Source organism: Teleopsis dalmanni, chromosome 2 (genome assembly GCF_002237135.1).
Source record: "Teleopsis dalmanni isolate 2A chromosome 2, ASM223713v2, whole genome shotgun sequence".
In the NCBI taxonomy this organism is placed as follows: Eukaryota; Metazoa; Arthropoda; class Insecta; order Diptera; family Diopsidae; genus Teleopsis; species Teleopsis dalmanni.
Genome location: NC_051847.1, coordinates 22851385 through 22876130, shown reverse-complemented (window position 1 = coordinate 22876130; position 24746 = coordinate 22851385). Strand labels below are relative to the sequence as shown.

The following is a 24746-nucleotide window of genomic DNA, read 5'->3' as shown; positions in this document are numbered from 1 at the left end:
AAGATTTGCTATTTCCCAAAACATAACACTTGACAGATTGCAACAGTGATGCCAATGTCTCGCTTTACAAATACAGGCTAGCATGCGTTTTTTGGTACACTCACAACCCACCCAAAAACACATAAAATAATAAGTTAAAAATTTGTTTATTATTCATATATTTAGAATTTACATATATTGGCATCAACTGGTTTTGTACAAACAAATATTTTAATCTGATATACTCTATTGGTTGGACAAATTATTTAACATACCTGGTTTCCATAACCGTGTGCTCAGCCATTGTCAAGTGTCAGATTATTTCGCTGCTGATTGTGTGTGAAAAACATTGTTAGAGTTAATACTTTTATATAGCTTTGTATTAATAATTTAAATAATGGCTAGTAATAATGAAGACGAAGAAAATGAAAAGCAATTAAGTTTGGAAATTCATTTGATACGTGAAATGTTGCGTGAAAAAGAAACCGCTTTATTGCAATTAAGAGAGAAAAAGTGGCGAAATCACACTGCCGAAGCGAGCAGTCTGACAAATAATGAAATACTACGTTACAGTCGTCAATTAATATTACCAAGTTTTGGTGTGCAAGGGCAAAAAAAACTTAAGGAAACATCATTTCTCATAGTTGGAATGGGTGGTTTGGGATGTCCAGCAGCACAGTATTTGGTAGCAGCAGGCTGTGGCCGAATTGGTTTAGTTGATTATGATTTCGTGGATGGCACAAATTTTCATCGTCAAGTGTTACATACAGAAATGGACATGCAATTACCTAAAGTCGTTTCAGCTCAACGTACTCTAAAAGAAATGAATTCAAACTGTACAATAGAAACCTTTTTTGAGATCATTACAAGTGAAAATGCTTTAGATTTATTGAGTAATTTTGATGTGATTTTGGATTGCACTGATAATGTACCAACACGTTATTTACTGAACGATGCATGCGTTTTATTAAATAAGCCACTTGTATCTGGGAGTGCATTGCAATTGGATGGACAATTAACTGTTTACCATTATGGAAAAACAGGACCATGTTATCGTTGCTTATTCCCTGTACCACCACCACCTAAAACGGTAACCAATTGTGGAGATGGGGGCGTTCTAGGAGCCGTAACTGGTGTAATAGGATCATTACAAGCACTTGAAGCTATCAAAGTCGCTATTGGTGGTGATGTTCTAAGCGGACGTTTACTTATATTTGATGGGGCTAGCACTAGTTTTCGTAATATAAAACTGCGTGGTCGACGTTCAGATTGCAGCATCTGTTCAAATAATCCAATTATCACACAACTTGTGGACTATGAGGAGTTTTGTAGTATGCATGCCTCAGACAAACAGCAGCGCTTAAATATTTTAACAGAAGACCTGCGCATAACCGCAAATGAATATGCTGACGTTATAGAGAAACCCCATTTATTAATTGATGTGCGATCATCTATAGAGTTTGAAATATGCTCTTTACCGAAATCTGAAAATATGTCATTAAAGGATGTATTAAATAACAAATTCTTAGAACGTTTTAAGAAAGAAATAGAAGATAAAATACCAATATACATGTTGTGCCGGCGTGGAAATGATTCCCAAATAGCAGTTGAGCACATGAAAAATAAATTACCAGAACATAATATCAAAGATATTATTGGTGGACTTCATGCTTGGCATTTGAAAGTTGACCCAAACTTTCCTATTTATTAATTTATGTATCTTATATATATATATATATCTTGTAAGCGTATTTGTGTTGTGATCAATTAAGTGTGGAATCAAAATTAAAAGAATGTGCTAACTATTAAATAGTAATAGTTATTTTTTATTATTGTTAAATTTATTATAATTATTATTAATTAGTTAAAATAAACCAATTTCAATAAATATTAACTATAGTAAATCTTTTTTATATTTATTTATTTACATTAAAATAAATTTTACAGTTAACTAAAAATACTGGACTACTAGGTCCTTCGTCCTAGATTTTTTAATATAGTATAATTTTTATCATAAAAATACAGTTCAAAAATAATTTACTTTTAAATTAATTTTGCAAAAATGCTTAATATTAGTAATCAGAATTAATTTCATATCAGTTGAGCCAATATTAATAGTTGTGTGGAATGATGACAAACTATGGCTTGTTCAAAGTTCATTCTTAGACTATCGATGTATCGTATTACAAAGCGTATCAAATTTCGCTTATTTAACATTTAAGTACTTTGAAGTAATATGGTTAAATTGACTGAATCACAAGTTTTTAATTAATTCACGAAAATATCTAATGAGCAATTTGTAGAAATTATTTTAACTTATTTATATAAATACTATATAATAAAAATAAAAAAATAGCTGGAGTCTTTTTATGAGCGTTCTTATTGGTTAACTGATTTACAGCTTCGTTTAATTGAAATAGCAAGTTTACTTAACCCGAATTCAGGGTAGATTAAAATTTGTTCTCATTTATATCAAATCTTATTCTCATTATTGGCAACTACGGTTTTATTATTGGTATACGGTTTGGTACAGAAACCAAACCGTATACGTCACAATAATAGAATTAATTTTTGATACCATATTCGTCACAAACCTATTACGTTTAATATGAAAAAATGTACATTTGTTATATATTTATATTGTGAGACTGTTGTACACATAGTAACTTTTGATTCAGTACTTCATAAGGGCACGAAGTACCTGACAGCACGAATTGAATTGACATAAAATAAATAAACTAGGGACAGATACGAAACTAAATATTACTTTTCCTCCAGAAAAATCAGTGGCGGATTTCATATAATCATATAATAAATTTCATATAATTTATTTGTGTAGAATGAAATTTAAATAATAATGAATATAGTAGCTTAAGAATAATTTTAAGTAATGTGCAACTAACATTTTCACAAAAGATTCTATCTTTCATGAATCCTATACTTTTAGGAACGTAGATACTTAAAGTAATCTTCTTACCTACCATCGTCTACCTGTTAACTGGGCTCTATGGATACTTAAACTTGATTTTTATTGATTTACGACTGCACTCAGTTGAGGTTACAACTTCACCAAACCAGCGCTAGTTTCAACAATCTGCCACCTTAATCACACTCCCCTCTACTTTTTAATATTTATTTTTCAAATATCTTTCCTGTCAATCTGTATTACTTTTTAGTTAAAATTGTTACCTGTACTAAGGATTCATATACAAGGAAAAAACATAAGAATGTGGCCTTCTTCAATTGTTCACGAGCGCGAAGTTCTTTAGAACGATTTTGTATAGAGTAACAGTCCCAAGTACCGAACACTTATCAAACACAGTGTACTGTTTTGTATTTTTATTAAAAAACTGTAAACGAACAGTACACTAAATAAAGTTCAAAACACATAAAAAAAATGTAATGTTAAAATAAAAACTGTATCTTTATTTATAAATACAAACAAATACATCGATAGACACTAAAAATACACTACACTAATATATAATTGTGAAATGATCGCTAAAAAGTTGACTACCTTCGTAAAAAGATCGTTAAAAAGATCACTACCCCCAGCACAAAAACAAAACGCGAACACTAAAAATTTAATAAAAGACATTTTACATCTGTACACTATTTTAGTGTTTCGTACACTTCCATTTTTAGTGTACTGTGGTTGTATTCATGAACACTACACTACGATACTGTACTGTTTAGTTTTATTCACTGATTACCGTGTTCGATAGTTATTCTAAGTTCATATCATATATTTTGATAAAATTTTAAATAAAATTCAAATAAAACTTTTCATTTCAGGCCCTTGATAATGTTCATCCGCTACTGATATGAGTTTTCCCAGAGCCTATTTATTTATATGAGGAATTTTATTTACTTAGCCTTCTTGTCGTTTTTATGTGTTGTACGTAAAACGTGAATGTGTGCAAAACTCCACAGTTTCCTTCCTTCATCTGGCTTCTTGCTTTCATTTCAGTCGTTGAAGGACACTAAGTACCTTATTAAATCTTTTTAAGTGTTGACGATGTGTGATAATGCGTTCAGACTATTCTTCGTACACTTAATTTTTGCGTGCAATAAATGCACAGTTATAATTGCAGCCAAGTAATGAGATTAAATATCCTTCTATCAAGAATTCTGGATTAAATATTTAATGACACATCAATCACACAATTAAGCAATAATTTTTTTTCTGTGGGGTTGAAGGATTTTTAATGCAGGGCAAAGTTCGAATGTCAAAATTAAAATGATTGAAAATATTAAAGTCTTCTCAACTTTGAAGTGATTATGTGGGATTTTTGGGTAATTGTATTTTACATTTCTTTACTGTTGTTTATATCTATTCTCGTGGAGAATGATGTAAGAGTTATTGGGGAAGTAATTGTGTGAAATAGTTTAAAAACTATTTAAGTTTAAAATTTAAAATAATATTAAAATAAATATTGTAATAGAACGATATGAAATAACTAAAAGTTTAAATAGAAAACAAAATCACTAAAGCAAAACAAAAGATAAATGTTTTGTGATTAATTTAAAATGTAAAGAACCAATATGTTATATTGGTTATAATATGTTAAAGATTTCAGATTTGTCGATTAAAAATTAGAGAAGTGATATAAATGTCACAATGCCACAAGTGGCATGAATGCGTATCCTAATTTTTTCAAACTAGCATATATTCTATGTTCTATGTTTTTCTTCAATCTTTGTCTACAATGCAAATAAATGCCTCTTTCTACTCTCTTGAGCATCAATTAAGATCCATAAAACATTAGACGATATTATGCAGATAGTCTTGTAAATAACTTTATAAACAACTATAGGTTTTAAAATAATGTTGATGATATTCTCACTTTTTCTAATTTTCATAAATAGTAGATCACAGATTGATTTTTAAAAGTCCTTTAGACGACTGTTTGCTTTATAATAAATTTGACAAAGTAACTCTTTTTTCAGAATCATGAAATAGTAGACAATATTACGCTTTTAATAATTTTACAGACGACTGTAATACTTATAATCAAGTTTAAGGGGGTACCTTCTTATGTGATATATAAAAACAAATCAACTATTAATTACTGTAATATACTTGAAGCTGTACCTATAAAATGTAAAAGTCGATTAGTTGTTTACTCAAATACTATTTATATCTATTTTAATAGTTAACTGCCATTCTTAAATCAAATGAGCAAATCTGGAGTATTTCCAGAAATGGAAAATAAAAATCAATAATGAAAAAACTAAGGCTCTGTATATTACGCGTAAGTGGAGACAGAATCACAAAGCTAACTTAATGCAAACTGTATAGCAGATAACATATCATGCGGTAGATAATCTTCCTTATCCTCTCAGGGTGATAAAATCTTATTAAATTCCTAATTAATAGAAATTTAATAACAAATGATGGTTAAAAAATATATAAACCTGACATTTCAACTAATGCATTCTTTAAGAAGTGTACACAGGTTGTCTTTTGAGACGTAATCATTTAATTAACTAATATTTCACATAAATGACTTTTAAAGAAACTCACTTAATAAAAAATAATTCAATGGAGCATCTACTGTTCTAATATTTCGTACTAAGTATGAAAAGATAATTAGTTTTTATTATGGTGTTATTTAAACAACGATCCTAGAAATAGAAACTTGAAGTTAAGTATGTCCCGAAGATGTTTAAGTATTGAAATTGTTTTGTTATGAAACTGGAGACATTTTTTATATGTGTAATTATCCAGAGTCATAAAGAGTTTATTATAGTTTATATACATACCCACAGCCACTAAAACTTATTTTTAACAGTTTTGTGTAAATTAAAATTATAAATTTTAAATATTAATGAAATTTAGAAATAAATATAAATAAGAGTTCAATTCAAGTTTCAAGATAAAATAGAAAGAAAATGGTATGAACACAAATCGAAAAGCCGTTCAATAATATCCGTCACGCAAAAGGTATTCACTGTAAAGGACATTGATACTATTTCATTTAAAATGAAACCTCAAGAATACAAAGTTAAACTATAACTACATTGGTGGTTAGAATTTATAATGTACGAGGAAAATCCAACTGATTCATAGGAAAATGTCATAAATGTTACAAATGTAAATGTTGAAGTGGCACGCTTCCAATCTCATGTTCGGTGCGTATGAGTAACATTTGATTTTTATAAAGCAAGAAAGTTGAAAAAATATTTAAGATGAATACAAAAAATTTTAATGTATTCAAAAACAAGAAATAATGAATTTACATAACTTCATTTAAAATTATAATTATTTTTTTTGAAAATAATCACTAATTTCCTTGAAATTTAATTAATATATAAAGTTGTTTTCTGACATAAAATTAATTAAAATTAAAATGAACTATAATTTAAATGATTTTTTTATAATGTTTAGAAACTGAACATTTGGAGGTATTAATTTTTTTTTAAATGTACTGTATGGATTGTACAGACTTAGCTAAACTACAAAGCGTCAAAGTCGAGTACAGTACGCTTATGAAGGTACAACGTTCGTTGTTCTATAACATGTGATAACTATTAAATATATTCCTAAATCAAGTAGAATGCTCTAATGATTCTAAACCCTATTCTCATAACAAATTATATTATTTAATTTAATAAATTAAATTATTTATTTGGTTAGTCAGAAAAGAACTACAAACTTTGTCTAATCATATATCCTTTAGAATTAATAATTATATTGTATAAACGTATGTTATCTACTATATACATTGTTCTATATACAGAAAGAAATTACAATTGAATTAACAATGTTTCAAAAAAAAATATTTTAAAAAATACTCGAAATAACATAAAAATTTTTGTTGTTGCAATTTCATTACTGTAAGATAAAAACCTCTCTATAGAGAGCAATATATTAGGAATTTAGTTTCTTTCGCCAATTTTGGAAAAGAATTTTGAACTTGGAATTTCTCAATGCCAAGTGGTCTCATAGTAGTTGTGTCTTTTTTTAATATATGTATATGTTTGTGCTTAGCCGTTTATATTAAAAATCAAAGAAACTTTAAGTAAATGTATTTTATATATAAAACTTTATTAATTAATTAATTAATTGTAAAAAATTTTTTTGATTTTATAAAAGAAATAAAGAAAAACTTAGCTAATTTCCTTATAGTTAATTGCTGCATTTAATACACGCTCTTTGGCAAATGTTGTCAAGTGGAAACGTTGTTCAAAAATGTTTATTAATTGCTACACATTTACTTCTTTTTTATAGAAAACTTAGATTTTTTTAAATCTCTATTAAGTGATTATCATTTAGTAAAGTTAAAAAAAAAACTAAGTTTAATATCCTTACGGATTACTGTAGCTTACGAACTGTTACACTCTGTACTCACAAAGCGAATTGTGCTGCATGTCCTTGCATTTCTATAAAATACCACCCGCTTTTTTCTTTTACTTTTTTAATCCAAACGAAAGAGCAATTCAATTCAATTAAATCTTAATCAAAACAAAAGTTTCCCGCGAATTTATTAAAACACGCACAAAGCTTAAATCTTTTACGAAACAAAATATCCTTTAACACTGCCACGGAATGCCAACGCATACAAACGCAATAGAGGTGGCAAGGTGTGTTGCAACACTGATTTCATGTTTTAGAACACAAAACAATTATAAAATATATCCTTATGAAATTCTTTCAATGCTTTATTGGAAAATCGTAAAATTTTCCAACGAATCATACAAAAAGTTTTTTCAACAATTTTACAACTCACTTGACAATTTAGTCCTTCGGCAGGAATCCCCGCTACGAGAAGTGAACTGTATTGAAATTCACGAAATTCTTTTGTTGTTGTTGATGTCCTTTTGCTCTACTCGTAATGTTAATACCGTTATTGCAATTGTTGTTGCTGTTACTGCTGTTAGTGCTGTTGTTGGTATTAGTGTTGTTATTGTTGGAGTTTTTGTAAGTGGATTGATTGTTGCTGCTGTACGGTTAACTACTACGGGTCATTTTTCTTCTATTTATTTCGAAAAGCAACGAGCTGCGAGCAACACTTAATAATATTAAAACACACATTTCACGAGCAAGTGTAAGTCCTTTACTTAAGGATTTGTCCGGCGGTGTGCGTGCTTAACGATTAAAAGTGATTATATTTTATTTATGTGAAATTCTTTCTCTTCTCTACATATTTATTATCTCGACTGGTGTAATGAGCAGTTTGACTTCTGATGAAAAACGTTTTTAGAAAAACAACAAGATTATTCGTAAAGCAGTAAAAAGGACGAGCATAAATAAAAAGACTAAGTGAACAATACTCTACAGTTATTTGTGAGTAAAAATTTTAATTAGAAATGGAATTTATAAAAAAGTATAAAATTATTTAAGAGTTTAATTAAGGGAATTAACGTTTAATAATGGCTGAGATTTTTGTTATTTATTTTTTGTAAATGTTTTTCTTGTCACATTTCAAACATTCTTCATTTTTAATAAATAATAGAATCTTTCTAAGCAAAACTCATAAAATAAACTTTAAATAAAAAATATCTAACATGTGTCCTGTTAAGCTGAATTTATTTTATAAACGAATGTAATCTTTCGTGGTTTCTAATGAAAATGTGTAAATTAAAATTTAAAATTTTTTAAACTTTATCATTCAAAGTAAAACCGAAATATTTTGAATAACAGTCAGAATATGGTTTTTATTTATTAAATTTAAAATACCTCTACAATTTTGTTTAAAAATAGTTTTTTTTTTGCTTGGTTAGGTGGATTTATCTCCAAGGCTACTTTGTTTTCGAAAAATTTTCAGTAGAAAAGTTGTAAACAATATTAATTTATATACAAAACTATTTAGGTTGAGTATTGCCTTGTGCGCTTTGCCATACGTTGTTGTGGAGTTTCATTTTTGATGTGTTTTGTTTATTGATATCTTTCAGTTCCAACTCATTCTTCTCTATTTTAGTACTCGGATTTTGTAAATAATACACACAAATTTAAATTTTATTCCATTATTTAATTTATTTTATCTCCTTCAAAATATGCTCCTTCTGAAGCGATACACATATGCCAACGCTTAACCCAATCTTCCATACACTTTTCGTAAGCCCGTGAAGGTATGGCTTTTACTTCCTTCGGCGAATTCTCTTTTACCGATTCAATCGACTCAAAACGCTTACCACGAAGGGCAATTTGAGTTTCGGGAACAGGAAAAAGTCGCACGGATCCAGATCTGGCGAATATGGTGCCTGCGCGATGACAGTGGTGCCGTGTTTGGTCAAAAAATCGTATACAACAACAATTTTTTGAGGTAGTTTCACGTTAACAGTTGCTGTAAACGAACTAATTGACAGATGGCGCTCAAATTTGTACCATATGTCAAGAAAGGGTGTACCAACATAAAAAAATTTTTTTTGAAAAAGGTCTATTACTTAAGGAGTAGTTAACAAACAACAAAATCCGGATACTTTTTGAGCAGGAGGTATTATTAATGGTTTTTTTTTGTTAGACGAATTCTTTCCCTTTTTAAATATTCCTTAAATATCATATTTTATCCTATATATCTCATTACTTTAAGGCTCAGTTAGTCGAAACGTACCGTAAGAACTTAAGTCAAAACGAAATGCAAACTAACCATACCTGTGTATTTGATAAGAACGAAAAAAATAAGTTGGCCTTTTTTGTTATTTCGTTCCTATCAAATCCAAATCAACCTCACCTGTGTATTTGATAGGAGTGAAATAACAAAGTTCGCCGTTTTTGTTTATTTCGTTCCTATCAAATACACAGGTATGATTGGTTGCACAATTCGCTTTGGCTTAAGTTCGCTGAAGCTCTTACGGTATGTACCGACTAACTGTTACCTTTACTTGTTCTAACATGTCTGTCAATGAAAACTCTTTCGTAGCATTTTTATTTTTTTAATAACATAATAACACTTGTATATTTTTGTACGTACTGGTGTGTTCAAAGTTTGTAGATTCCATATCTTTGGACAATATAATCTACAGATAATATAAACTATACTATTGCGATGTCTTTTTATTTTTATGTGCTAACACTAAAAACAACTACAAATTTTGATAATGAAACCTAAAAAACACTAACGAAAATCAGCTATGGAAACTTTTGCAATAATTTTGGTCACGTCACTGCTAGTATGCCACAAGTTGTTGACGGTTTTTTTGAAAACCTTTTTTAAATATCAGACTTTAAAATGAAAAAGTTTTTGCATCGATTATACAAAAAAAAATTCACTTCAATCATCAGGATTCATGGAAATCATCAGAAAATGCAGAGGAAAAAGTCCTGACTACTGGAATACGCATCTGGCATTGCCATGTGTGACTAATTTCTGTCCCCGAAGCTTAAATAATCGCTTTAAGTTTTAAGTTGATATTAATCTTATAGTAAAATTATCTTGTAGTAAGAAATAAAAGAGCAACTGGACAATTGTAATAATTTTTAAGTAGGTTTTTCTTTGTACTTTCAAATTATAATGATATATATTTTCGAGCAAAAGAAAAAACGTAGTTATGTTATTTATATTGCCATATTATACGAAAAACTAGTATTTCTTAAATGAGGTTAAGTTGGAATGGCGGTCTTGTGCCCAAAACCCACTCGAGTTCAAATACTGGACCGTTATGATACCACGGATAGTAGTCCTAATACTGTTGGTAAATTTCGAGTATTTTTTTTAAATTTATTAAATTAAATTATAACTTTTTGTGGTATTGAAGTGTAAAATTTCATTTACAAGCTATTTATATGCTGCTCTAGATTTATCTCTTTAGAGAACCACTACACATTTTAAACATTATTACTTATGATGTACGTACATCGTGACGTATGAGTAACATTTCGTAATGAATAACTTCTTTAATAAGCACTTAAAAAAATTTAATACAACACGTGTACTTGATTTTTGCTCTAAGGGCGTTGTGAAGTGTTATTTTTTACTAAGTTTGCTAATTAATTTTATGTATTGAAACATAAATGACTATAAATAGTATTAAGGATAATTGAAAAACTTATGTTTCAAGCACATGAACTATATGACAAAAGTTCTTTATGAGTATTAAAGCTCAAGAATTAAAACATTTTTTTTAAAAAGAACAAAGGAAAACTTATGAATTCATAAAAGCTGTATGTGAGTAAATGCATTATCTTTCAGAAATAAATTAATATTAATTTTTTTTCCTTAATATACTTTATATAATTGTTTTGAACGAAAGCAACAGGTTTCTAAAGATTTAAGAAAATTTAATGTATTAGAACTGTTAGTGCGGTTTGCGGATTAAATTCACATATAAGTTGCTCTTGTTGAAATGTAATGTATTATCAAGATGTGAATATATGTACATACCTATATATATCTATGAGAAGAAGGTATATACATATGCTATTGTTTGAAGGTATCCTGCGGAATGTCAACTTTCAAAAGCATCACTACATATTCACTACATTCAAGTTATACTAAAACAATAACTTACATAAGTAAAATGTCAAAAGCTGTTCCTGCTTATAGAGTCACTTCATTGTAGATAAACTTTAGTTGAGTGCAAGGACAACATGTATTCCATTTGCAAGGAAGCGAAAAGATAAACAAAGTATAAAGGACCTTTATGTACGATAAAGATGAAGTAATTTTTTCTTTAAAATCAATTCAATTTTCTAAACAATTCATTTAAAATTTTTGTGATATTTGTTAGTTTATGGATAAAAAAAATACTGTACAAATACTTTGTAAATATTTAAAATTAATTTTCTAAGGCACTTCTGAAACCTTAAAAAGATAATGAAAATATGGAAGCCATAATTGTTACAAATTAATATGAGAATAATACAAGTAACTAAAAGACGCTTAACGATGTATAAATAAAAACAAGGTGGAATTGTTACAATAGGTATATTTAGTCGCTCGAAAGTGCGGCAAGAAACAACCAGTCTATCGCTAAAGTCTATTGCTAAAGTCTCTTGTTTAAGTCTATCGCTTAAGTCTCCCATGTCAAAGTCTCTTGCTTAAGTCTCTCACTTAAGTTTCTAATGCTAAAGTTTCTTGCAAGATAAAGTCTCTATATAAAGTCACTTGCTAAAGTCTTTTGCTAAAGTTTCTTCCTTTTTATTTTTAAATAATAGGCTATGAATGCACCCCGACCTAAAAGATCTATTATGAGCGAACGGGCACAACTAAAACAATTCTAGACTATTTATAAATCTCGTAATTCCTGTGCGTTTAATTTTCCCTATTTGATTTTTGACTAGAATCCTGCTTCCAAGGTAATCAAGTTTACGTCTTACGGACAGTTGCATAGAATATGTTCAGATGTTTCCTCCTCCTCATGATAGAGTCGACAGGAATCACTTTCTACCGTACCTAAATTCCTCATGTGGTAATTGAGTAAGAAGTGCAGTGTAAAGTTTTATGTCGTTTCTGCTAAGGTGAAGGATAGTATCAATTTTGATGTATTCAAAATCAATGAATCTTCTTGACTACCGTGTGCCGGATCGCTTATAGTTTTGGTAATATTTTACTCCAGTCTCTTAGATTATTAGACACTTCATTACTGGTATGTTAATGCTAGATTGTAATGTTGTTGTTTTGTTTGTTTTTTATGTTTTACTCCAGTCTCTTTGGTGATTAGACACTTCATTAATAGTATGTTAAAGCTAGAGAGTAGTGTTGTTATTTTCCATGAAAATTAGAGACTTTAGCAAGAGACTTGCTTTAAGTTATGGAGTTATAACTTATCGATTTGTTGAACTACTAATAGTAGAAGATTAAAAATCTTTAAAGTACCACTTATTACCGACCTGATAGAGCTGTCAAATTGTGACTGATATAAAATTAAAAATCTTTGAGACACTTTTTCTTACCGATCTGACAGAGCTGTCATTAAATTAGGAAAACGTGCCTTTTAGCGTTGTTCGTATATCGACCGTTGGTATTTTTAATCTTTTCCTTCTGATCAACGTAACTCCAATCTAACCTAACCTGGATTACTAATTGGTACTATTCAAAATTTCAATTCTTTTTTACTTTTCAATAAAATTATATCAAAAATAAACAGAAAAAAAGTTCTTTTCATCAAGGACTGGCGATATTAAATAAACATAAACAATCATAAAAAACCCACTTTTCTGTGCACTTCTTTATTTCTTATGAAATTTAAAATAATTACATGTTGTGTACGATTTGCACCCGGCATAACGCGAGTAAGTTCTATGGTTTTATTCTTGTTGTTGTTGTTATGTTGAAACCATAAACATACTACGTGTAGCTGCTAAAATAAGGATGTGTTAAAAACAAAAACAATGGCGCCTTCGTTTAGCAACTGTTTTCTTGTTTTTCTACTTTACTGTCAAAAACTTAAAATAAAACAAATGCGCCAGGGATTTCATATACGTTGCTTCCAAAAAAAAAAAACAAAATACGCGCTAACATACCCATACATATTTTACATTTACACATACACATACACATGACCATTACACGTTCTTCGCCAGAAGTTATATTTCTGTTCAACCTTTTTAAAGAGCACTTTATTTAGTGTGTTGTGGTGAGACTATTGTGTTTGCCTTTGGACATTGCATAGCAGAACATTACCAGAATATACCAAAAAAATTCCTTTCGCTTTCATTAAATATGGGCATAATTCACCACGGTGGGTGGCGTTAAAAAATATTTAAAAACATTCCAAAAGAGAGCGCAAGTTTTGAATTTCTTATTATTTCTTTTTATGTATTTATTTCATTAAAATTTAAAATAAAAACATAAACTGTTGTAAATATATTAATTAAAATGTAATAATTAAATTATTGATCAAATTATTGTTTTAACAATACATGAATAGAGAGTTAAATATTTTTTTTTTTTGCAAAAGTAACTCTTCCAAGAAAAAAAAAATTAGGTAAAAAAAAACAAATAACATAATAAACAAATAAAAATTATTAAAACAATAAATTAGAAAAAAACAATAATTAAAACTTACATATATGTTATTTCTTATATGTTTAGTTTTCCTTTATTTTTATTTTAAATTAGTTTTATATAAATGAGTTGGTCATAGCTACTACATTTACTTCTTCCTCTGGGTACACAACATTTAAGCGACGCTGAGAAAATCTGACAATCTACATAACTTTTATTGTAAAAACCATTTTTTACTAAAGTATTATGAATACAAACCGGATAGCGCTAAATCTACAATCCATTGCTTGAGTTTTTCTAAGCGGAGTTAATGAATTGTTGGAGTGACCATCTATTTTACTGAATAGTTTAATATATCTAAGCGTCAAAATAAATTAAGTTTTTTATAGCCTCCTAAGCTAACCAGATCGTATTAACGCTATTCAAATCTATTACTTTTTCAAATCTTTTATATACATTTACTACAGCGAGCTTTCGATAGCATCGATTAGACGAAGATTGAGCTTCCTGTTACAAAAATACCATTTCAAAGAAACTAGCGATTTCTTGCACAAATTTGTAAGTTATATTCTTACTTTCAAATAATAAGTGACCAAACATCTAGACGAGTATTACTTTGTTTTTACTAGTTAATATTAACTAATGTTAATAGCTTATATTTTAGATTATTTAAATATAAGATGGAAAAGTACTCGTATACTAAATATCTTAGCTTTTGCTCAGTTATCTAGATGAGTATTTCTTTGTTTTTATTACTCAATATGATTTTAGATTACTTAAATATAAATTACTGACAGTATTAATGTTTAAAATGAATTTTTATTGACTTTTCAAAAACGCTGAAATCTTCTTGCCCAGTCATTTATACGAGAATTTCTTTATTTTTACTATTCAATATGATTTTTGATTATCTAAATAGAATATGCATAAAAAGGAAAAATATTAATTCTCAAAATTGATTTGTATTGACTTCTTTAAAACGCCGAATACTTTTTGCCCAACATATTATTAGTAAAACCAATATGCTACTAATAAAACTATAGATTCGTTGTGCATAAAAGCACAACATGTCGTATGAGTAACAAATTTTAATTTGATACATTACACATTTCTGCAGCTCAAAATATTTTGATGCAAATTGAATTTAAATTATTGAGATATTTCAAAATAATCATTTGATTGTTTGGGACAAATGTCGTTGAACTAAAGAAGTTATTGCCATTTCGATATATCCCTTAATACAATATATTGAATGTTGCCTTATAATTAAGAGTACATAATAAGAAGAGTTTCAAATAGAAATTCACCACAACCAGAGAGAGAGAGAGGGAGAGTAAAATTTCTGTTATCATTTTCTATCTAGGTATTTGCTCAAATCAAAAGTAAAAAATACCCTCGACAACGTAAAATCAGTTGCAGTGCGTAGGCGGTTGTCGTAGACGTCGTAGCAAAGCACGTGCTACACGCTCGTTGTCATCATATATTGGCTGCTTTAGTAGTAAAATCTGTTACAGTAGTAAAATCAAAACAACAACAAATTCATAAAAGTAATATCGTAATAAAATGTAATAGTACGTTAAAGGGTGTTGGTATGTAATGTAAAATATTTTAAATTACATTATTTAAAAAAGAAAGGAGAAAAGAAATTTTGTTGATATTTTGTATAATAAAATGTGAGTTTTGAAACAATTACTGAAGTATTGTTACTTAATTTAGTGGAATGAAGTAAATTTGTTTTAAAGTTATGTGATTTTGTTTAGCACATTGTTATTTGCACAAATAAAAAACATTTAAAAATAAGTATGACAATAATTTTGTAAAACTAAGACTATATTAATTAAATAAATTTAAGAAAATTAAAAAAAAAAATTATTTGTAAGATACCAGGAATTTTTAAACAAAATCATTTACTGAACTATGACAATAATTTTGGATTACAAAAAAAAAATTTGTATTATCAAATTGCTTATATAAAACTGTTACAAACAGTTAAAATTTATTAATATATAAGAATTAATAATTCTTATTTACGTATATTTAAGTAAATAAATAAAATTATTTAAAAAAAAAACAAAAATTTTTTATGCTTAAAAGAGCAATAAGATTGTACAATCTATACAATAACAATATTGACAATAATATTTGAAATATATACAATAATAATTATAATTGTGTCTAAATTTATAAAAATATTATTAAGAAAAGTATTATTACTTAAATAATTTTCAAATCAGTCGTAAATCATTTACACAACAATTTTGTTAAATTAAAACTAATTAAATAAAAATATTTAATTAAATTAAAATAATTAATTAAATTAAAACGAATAACAGTAACAGTAAAAAAAATTCATACAATAAGCATCCTTAAAATAACAACAAAATAAAATAGTGTAACAGTGTAAAAGTGTTTGTGTAAAACTCAATGCCCAAAAACACTCAAGTGAAAAATGATTGTGTACCAAATATAAAAAAAAATTCAAAATAAAAAGAAGAAAAACCAACAATTGTAAAACCAATAGCAGCTAAAAATACAACAAAATCTTGTAGAGGTGTATTGCCTGCAGCATAAACAACAGTAGAAGCAGCATCAATAAAAAATTTACTCCGAGCATCAACAACAACATCAGCAGCGCACAGACGCACAGACACACAGACGTATAGACGTACAGACGCAGCAACGTTAACTGCTAACGAAACAGCTTAAGAATAATAGGCATAACTGGCACCGAATTAGAATGACAACCGCCTCTACCAAAAGAGGAAAACGACAACAGTACGTATGCGAACTTTTTTTTTCTACTCTGCTAAGTTTTCCTTTATTTATGCATTACTTTGGGCTGTGCTTTACAGTTTAAAGGTTATACTTATTTGTCTGTGTATTTACTGTGTTGTGCTACTAAGATTCAAGCAAAGTATGGAAGCACGCATAATACTCCATACATTTATACATTAATACGTATACAAATATATAAATATATATTAATGTATTTTCACATAATTTATGTTAAATGTGCTTGTGTGCTTTATGCTCGTTTTTGTATTATTATAAGAAAACATAGCCGGGACACAAATAACACCAAAAACAAAATAGAGGAAAATGTTAAGACAACCCTGGTAATATAGTAGAGAGTATGGTAAGACGACACACACACACACAAAAAAACAACAGCTACGTAACAATATCATTCAGGCAAGTGGCGTAGAACAAACATCCACAGTTATACAGTAATTTTTGTGGCAGCTGCAGCAACAGTAGCAGTTATACAGCAGCAATATCAGTCAAGCAGCAAGCAGCCAGTGACTAAAGTTAATTTTGGGCTGTAAGGAAAGTACAAAATCTTCAGCATGCATAGCTGAAACAACAATTGTGAAAAAATCGATTTTTATGTCTTTTCTTGTTGTTGTTGTTGTATGTGTGTGTCTTTTTTTATTTTATTTTTTTTACTTTTTATTATTATTCTGATAGTGTTTTAGCAGGTTTTTCTGTTTTTGCTGCTGCTTCATTTTTGGTCCTTAAAAATTGCATTTTTTAATGACATTTAAAAAAGCCTCTTAAAATAATAAATTATATGAAATAATTTATTTAGGTAAATGAATTTAATAAAAAATGATGTTAAAAAAATTAATAAAATTGTTAACCATTTTACTACGAATTTAGATATCAACTTCATCTTTGAAATTATGTTCTCATATTTTATTTAGGAGGAACTTAAGTTTAACATTTCAGTATTTTTATATTATTTTTTACTTTATCATTAATAATTATGTTGAATAAATTAAATAAATTCATCTAAACTAATTTAAATTTTAACTTTATTTCCTAAATTAATTTGTCATATTTAACTTTCACTTAAAATTTCGATATATTTGTATTAATTTATATTATATCATTAATAATTACGTTGAATAAATCAAATAAATGTATATATAAATTAATTTAGGTTTTAACTTCATTTTCTAAATTAATTTTGCATATTTAACATAAACTTAAAATTTCAGCATATTCACATTATTTTTTATTACATGATTAAGAATACGTTAAATAAATTATAAATTAATAAATAAGTAAATTAAATAAATTCATATTAATTAATTTATATATTAAATATACGTTAAATATCTATCGTTAAATATATTCATATAAATTAATTTAGTTGTTGTTAATATACAATAATTTCGTTGTGGTTTTTAGCAATTATGTTAAATAAATTATTTTAAATGAATTTAGATTTTAACTTCATGTTTGAAATTATTTTATTGTATTTTATTTATGAGGAACTTGAATTTAAAGTTTTAGTATATTTAAATAATTTTTATTTTATCATTAATAAGCAACAGTTAAAATAAAAAAATTAATGCTAATATTTTCTTAAACTTAAAAGCATAATTTCTCTTGAGATTTATTTATACAATAATTATTATGTTTACATATTATGTTATCCTATCTCTTATTGTTATTCATTTAACAATTATGTTAAATAAATTAATTCTTAAGTTTTCTGAAAATTTAAAGCATAATTTCTCTTGAGAATTGTTGGTGTTATAATAACTATGTTAACCTATTATGGTATCTTATTTTCTATTGTTATTCTATTACTTTATTTAATTGTCTGAATATTATGAGATTTTCAAACTAATAATATTTTTAAGCATTTACTTTAATGTAAATAAATTTAATATTATATTTTCAATATTAACCTTTGTAAAAATGGAGAATTTATTTTCTATATTATTCTACAAGTTCAAAATAAATTTATTTTTTTATATGTGTTTTTTATGTTGTCTACTCCTATGCTTCAAAATTTATACTGACATAAAATATTTAATTACAATGACATAAAAAATATAATTAGTATAATTATACAATTAGTATAATTGAAGCATTCCCATTCAATAATTGTTAATGCATGACAGAAATAAAAAAAACAATTTCTTCATAAAATATTTTTCATATGAAAATATATAAAAATTTTTCCAATTTTCCAACAGAAATAGTGTATTTTCTTATCCGTTTTTTAGTGCGGTAATATATCACTTTAGCTGCTTTTGAAAATGCATGGCAAGAAAATTACAATTGAATTATTCAAAAATAAAGCTACAAGTTTATTTTCTGATTACTAATTATATTGTAATATAATCACTGCCTCTAAAACTTAACACGTAGGAAATTAAAATTATATTTTTAATACTTGTTAATGAAAAAGTACACAATTTCTATAACCATCTTGAATTTTCAAACTTACAAAAATTAGATTTAAATAACCAAGGACTTTGCAATGATACTTTAGAGTCCTTAGCAATGAATTATCCGATGAAGTATTCAGTAAGAGGTCTGCAACTCTACTCATAAATTCCATTTCGGTTTCTTCAGCAATATGCAAACACCTAAAAACTAAACAAGGAAACATACAAAAGACTCTGAGAATGTTACTATAGAACAGTACACGATATCTAATAGAATTTTAGATTCCTATTCAAATACGAGTAGTATGATATTATTGTCATATAATATGATTGGGATATTGCAACTGGTGGTTAAATTAAATCTTACTCATATCTAATAGATAAGAATGGTATAATATTATAAATCTTTGACACTATGAGCTGAAGACTAAGAAATGATGAATATTAATTGAGATATTTTAAAAGATGATTCAATTAGAATCATATTTAATAGATGCGTGTAATATGATAATATGATTTTTGGTCATTATAAATTGTAAATTAAAAATTCATATAATATATATAATTAGGTTATTTTAAATGGCGATTGAAATAGATCTAAACACTGCTTGGAATATTTTTTTGTTCCGGTTCAATCAGAAAAAATATATCCAGTTATTGTTTGAAAAACAAGTTTATTTTAGTTTGAATAAATTAAAGTTTTCCTCGTTTTTCATATTGCTTTGCTAAACCAAACTTGTGTACCGAATGATTCAAATATGTTTTTTATTTTAGAATAAATGTTCAGTATTTAATATCCGTTTGGTCAATAGTAACATGCTCTAATGCCTTTGTTTTTAGTGTAGACCGTAGGAATGATCCAAAAATTTTTGTTTATTCTCTGTATTTACACAGTTACTGTCAATAGAGAAACTCATTCAAAGGAATCAATTTACTTTTAAATTCATTTTAAATTACTGATTAAGCATCCAAGCTTCCTGGCTACGAAACATTGAAAATATGCCAAAATACCATGATAACCACGAGCCAGAATTTAACTAACCATTCATTCAATTTTCAATTCATGTATTTTCCATTCTAACCGTGGTAATTGAAAACTGCAATGAATTGCCAATTAAAAAATTTATTTGAATTGCCGTAACACATGTGCATCCCGAAAGGATGATATCTGAAACGTTTTGCTTATGTCACTTAATTAAACAGAAATTCAAACTGATGAAAATGCCTTCAACAGCTTCACTATTAGGTTTTAATTGCATCGGAACTGAAGCACTTGTATAGTTCACATTAGTTTCCATTACATGATTTGAATTGAACGAAATGATTTGTTTTCTGACATATAACCACTGACTAGTTTTCAGCAAAAATATTTGAAAAAATCACTTTTGGCATTTTGGAATTTCGGAAACTCATACGTTATGCAAGCTTATCTGTAAACTTTTTGATTATCTTTTATAGATACATGATATATACCTACATAGGTTTTAATGCATTTTTGATTATTGTAAAAAGTGACAATATCCAAGAGTATTTATTAATTTTATTAAATTCATATGCAATAAGGTGCTCACTAAGTTTATACAAATTAAAAAACTTATATAGGTTTTTCGAATAGTAATGAACTACAACAACAAAAATTCTTTTTATATTATTTTAATTAATTAATTAATTAATTTTTGGCTGACCGTACAGCTGTACTGCCAAATACCCATCATAATTCTTGTATTTAATTATTGGTAAAAAAATATATTAAAATAATTATAATGTAATTATAGTTATAATAATTAATAATGCTGTAGTACCCAAAGTCGAGATCTAAAATCAATCATAATTTAGTATCCAAACATCAGAACTTTGGATTGTAAAGATATTTGTTACTTTTACAAATGTACAAATATGTTTAATGTAAAATCTAAGTATAAGAATTTAATAAAAACTATAAATATTCTCCATAATGAAACCAGAATTCATTAAAAAAAATAATTTTGTACAAATATTAAAATATTTTATTTTATATTTTAGTCAAGTGCAATTAAATCCGAACTAATACCATAAACTTATTTCTGACATATTTTTAATATGAATTAAATAAATCCAATTTAAATAAATATATTAACATTTAATATAAATACCAAAATCTGCAAAATAAACACAAAATCTATAAAAGGAGTTCTACAAATGCCAATAAAAACACCACCCAAAACGCGTTGCCAAAAAAGGACACATTCCTCTTATCTATGTTATGAAATTTATATTCCAAAAAATTTAATTTGTTTAATTCTCAAAGGATATGTATTGTCAACAGTGGTATTTTTTTTTTGTCAAAACCAAATACGATTAACTTATTTAAGCAAAAAATATTATATTATCAAAAAGATAAATATTATTTAAAATAAATCATGGAAAATATAATTTGTGCGAAAAATATTTTTTGTATATTGCACATATGTATCAACTTTAAATATTGTTTATTTAGTCTTTTTAAAGAATTTTAATATTATAACAAAATTTTGTTAACTATTATATGTATTGAGGGACCAACCATATTATTGTGTTATTCGAAAGAATACCGCCATATCTGTACAGTTTATCAGCTCTTTAATTTCTAACGATATCGGCGGGAACTCAAGTTAGACAAAAGTTGCTTACCTCATATAACAATATTGCTTTCATCTTTATACTTGTGATTAATTTGATTCCAGTGTAATTATTCGGTAAGCTATAGTTACTACAAACAGTTGCATATACAAGAGTAGTGGAATTTTAGTATTCAAATCTTCTTACCTATTTTGAACTATTAAATAATTATTTAATCTTTTTTAAATTAAATGTTTTCATATGAATTTTGATCTTATCTATTCATGCATGATTTAATATTCATAATTTGAATTCTACTTGAATCTTATAATTTTTTATTTCGACAAACACTTGCTTAAAAAGCTCTATAATATTATAATTTAGTTTAAAATAGTTTAAAAATTTGTAGCTAATTGATCAATTCAAAGTGTCGCAATCAGGTTGAAGAGCCAGCCTTGCGCACCAAAGCTTACTAAACCACAAATAATGGCTTGTTGTGATATATTGAGGGAGTATCAGATCCTTACGCTAGACCTGAACAGTCACCTTGAAAATATAAGTAGCAAACATCTAGCGCACAAACGGCGTTTTTATGAGAATGCATCTCTCCTCTATTAAAGTAGAAAGGATCTAATCTGACAAGTTTATAAATTTGGCTATATCCCTAATTTTAAAAGATATCTGCTCTTTCAGATTAGTTAGAAAGAAGGTCCTTAAGAAAGTAATTCTTCTCGTAACCAATGATAGGTGCTGACAAATGAATTGAAGTACAATATTCGCAGAGCCATATATTGGAGATTAAAGTCGCTAGAGGGTAGATCAAATTTTGTTGCAAAACTTTCTAAAACGTTATAACCAGTCGGACCTGAAACTATAGTACTGAGTTGTTTCTAATTTACTTAAGGGAGCTGACTGCTACTAATTTTGTTTAATTTGTATCAGTTCAGTCTTGTTATCCAGCAAAAATGTTTATCTATTCAGACTTGCGAATATATATTCAGGGTTCGAAAATATATTTCATAGTTTTTAGTTGGCAGTGTAAGAATAGTTTGTTGGATATAAAACATTTTAAAGTTGTGTATAAATTAAAATAAAATAATTCAATAATAATACAATAAAATATTTCAATGTAATGTAAAAATATTTTTTGTTTAAAAAGAAATTTTTAGTTCTATTAAATTTATTTTTGTTGAAATTAAAAATTAGTTTTGATGGTTAGGCATTTATTTTACTGCATAATTAAAGAAAATCGTATATCTGGGAAAACGATTATGAAAACCAAATTTCGAAGGATGTAACTATTACTTTACAATATTTCAAACTTTTTGTATGATTATTTATTTGCAAATGGGAAACTCAAGCTCTTCTGTTGTGGCCCATGTTGCAAGCAAATAATGTTGTAAAATTGCTATGTGGTAGGAGCTATGAAGGCAGAGATTGTGGCATAAAATTCAAAGTTTACTTGAAATTTTCGCTAAACTGCTGAACTCGAACATAAAATAAAATAGACAAAATAGACAAAATAGACAAAATGTTGGCAAGGACTAAGGAGGAACTGAAAAGTATTTGTATGTATATGGTGAAATCCTGCAACTGAATATAATCCGCAATCGATTAAAAATTATAAGTGCAAAACTATCAAACACAAACGAAAACTACAATGCAAACACACCGGCATACAGACATGCACAGGCAAAAAGATATTAACACTTTCATACAGATGCACACAGACAACAGCTTGCGAATAGCTGCAGCTTGGTTCCGTACCAAGGACACAACAAATGCACACAAGTGTCGAACTTATGAGAATCTCCTGCTTCGCCTTATTGCTCCTGCTGGGCAACGATACAATTTCATAACTAAAACGATGCACACGAGACCAGAGACAGCGCAGATATATTTTAGTGCAATTGTCAGCAACAGAGTGAAGTAAAGCAAACAATGAAAATAAAATATATAAAATAAAATGGAACTATTTAAAAAAAAAGTATTTGTAAGGAAATATGCAAAATGGCGAAAAAATGGCAAGTTATGCAAATATTTGCTTATTGACACGTTCCACACACAATCCTACTTTGTTAGTCTAAAGTCAATATCTAGGATTATTTCTTGTGCATAACATAGAAAATAGTTTTCCTGGGAAAACTAAACAAAAGTTAACAAATTAATAACAGACTTTATTTTTATTTTTATTTTTTTCAATTAAAAAAAAATTATTTACAAAAGTTTGTCACATATTAATTGCTCGTTTATGTGACTCGTTTAATTTAAATAAATAATAACTCTACACAGTAGGGAGCGCTTGCATAGCTACATTTGCGGATGACACTGTAGGCCTTGCTTATAATAGCAATGCCTTTACTACTACAATCTAAATACAGTGAAACCTTGAAAAAAGGAGCAGCTGCTCATACAAAGGAAAATAAACTAAATAAATGCAATTCAAGTTTACGCTCCGCAAAGAATTCTGCCCTAAGTGTCTTTAAACCAATGCCAAATACCTCAAACTGAGCAAGACCAACTGCAAGGTGTTCACTGGATCTGTAGTTTACGTGACGCTCTCTCTAATAATTTTAAAGCAGATGAAACTTGAACTAAAACTTTGCTGACTTTATATGTTTATAAAATTATTATTTAATTTATTTAATAATTATTTTATTTATTAATTTATTTAAATAAATTTTTCTTGTTGTAATTCACTACTTTTCGAAACCGCTCTACCAAATACGATAGTTTCTATTAAATATAATAGTCACTTCCGTCTGAAAAACGACGTTAAATTACAATTTACATTCACAAAATATTGGTTTCGCCCATGAGAATCGTGGAGTGATATTAGCATGACTTTCTCAGTATTACGTTCCTGTATTAGGTTCTATACATAAGAAAGTATATATTAATCATGCAACAAAAAATGTCTCTATAAACAGAATGGTATTGAAATTTAACAATTAAAAATAAAAATATAATCAATTAATTCAATTATTCTACAGCTGGTTTATGCTTTTGTTCTAATATAAACACAACAAGTCAATTTGTTAATAAACTTTCACACCCAATTCACAAAACTTCAGACTTTTGGTCAGTTGGTTGAGGTGCGCTGACTCTGAAC

The 24746-nt window shown here is 27.5% G+C and overlaps 1 protein-coding gene across 1 annotated transcript; it reads left to right on the top strand.

Annotated features, from left to right (window-relative positions):
* The first annotated feature begins 145 nt into the window (after positions 1-145).
* LOC119678304 (adenylyltransferase and sulfurtransferase MOCS3) lies at positions 146-1772 on the top strand. The gene has a single exon (XM_038090063.1). It carries the CDS (start codon positions 377-379, stop codon positions 1688-1690), a length of 1314 nt encoding a protein of 437 aa, XP_037945991.1. The 5' UTR covers positions 146-376; the 3' UTR covers positions 1691-1772.
* Positions 1773-24746: the final 22974 nt, after the last annotated feature.

What these genes read in the sequence shown, in the direction of transcription:
- LOC119678304 (XM_038090063.1), top strand. Translation starts at nt 377, where the DNA reads ATGGCTAGTAATAATGAAGACGAAGAAAATGAAAAGCAATTAAGTTTG.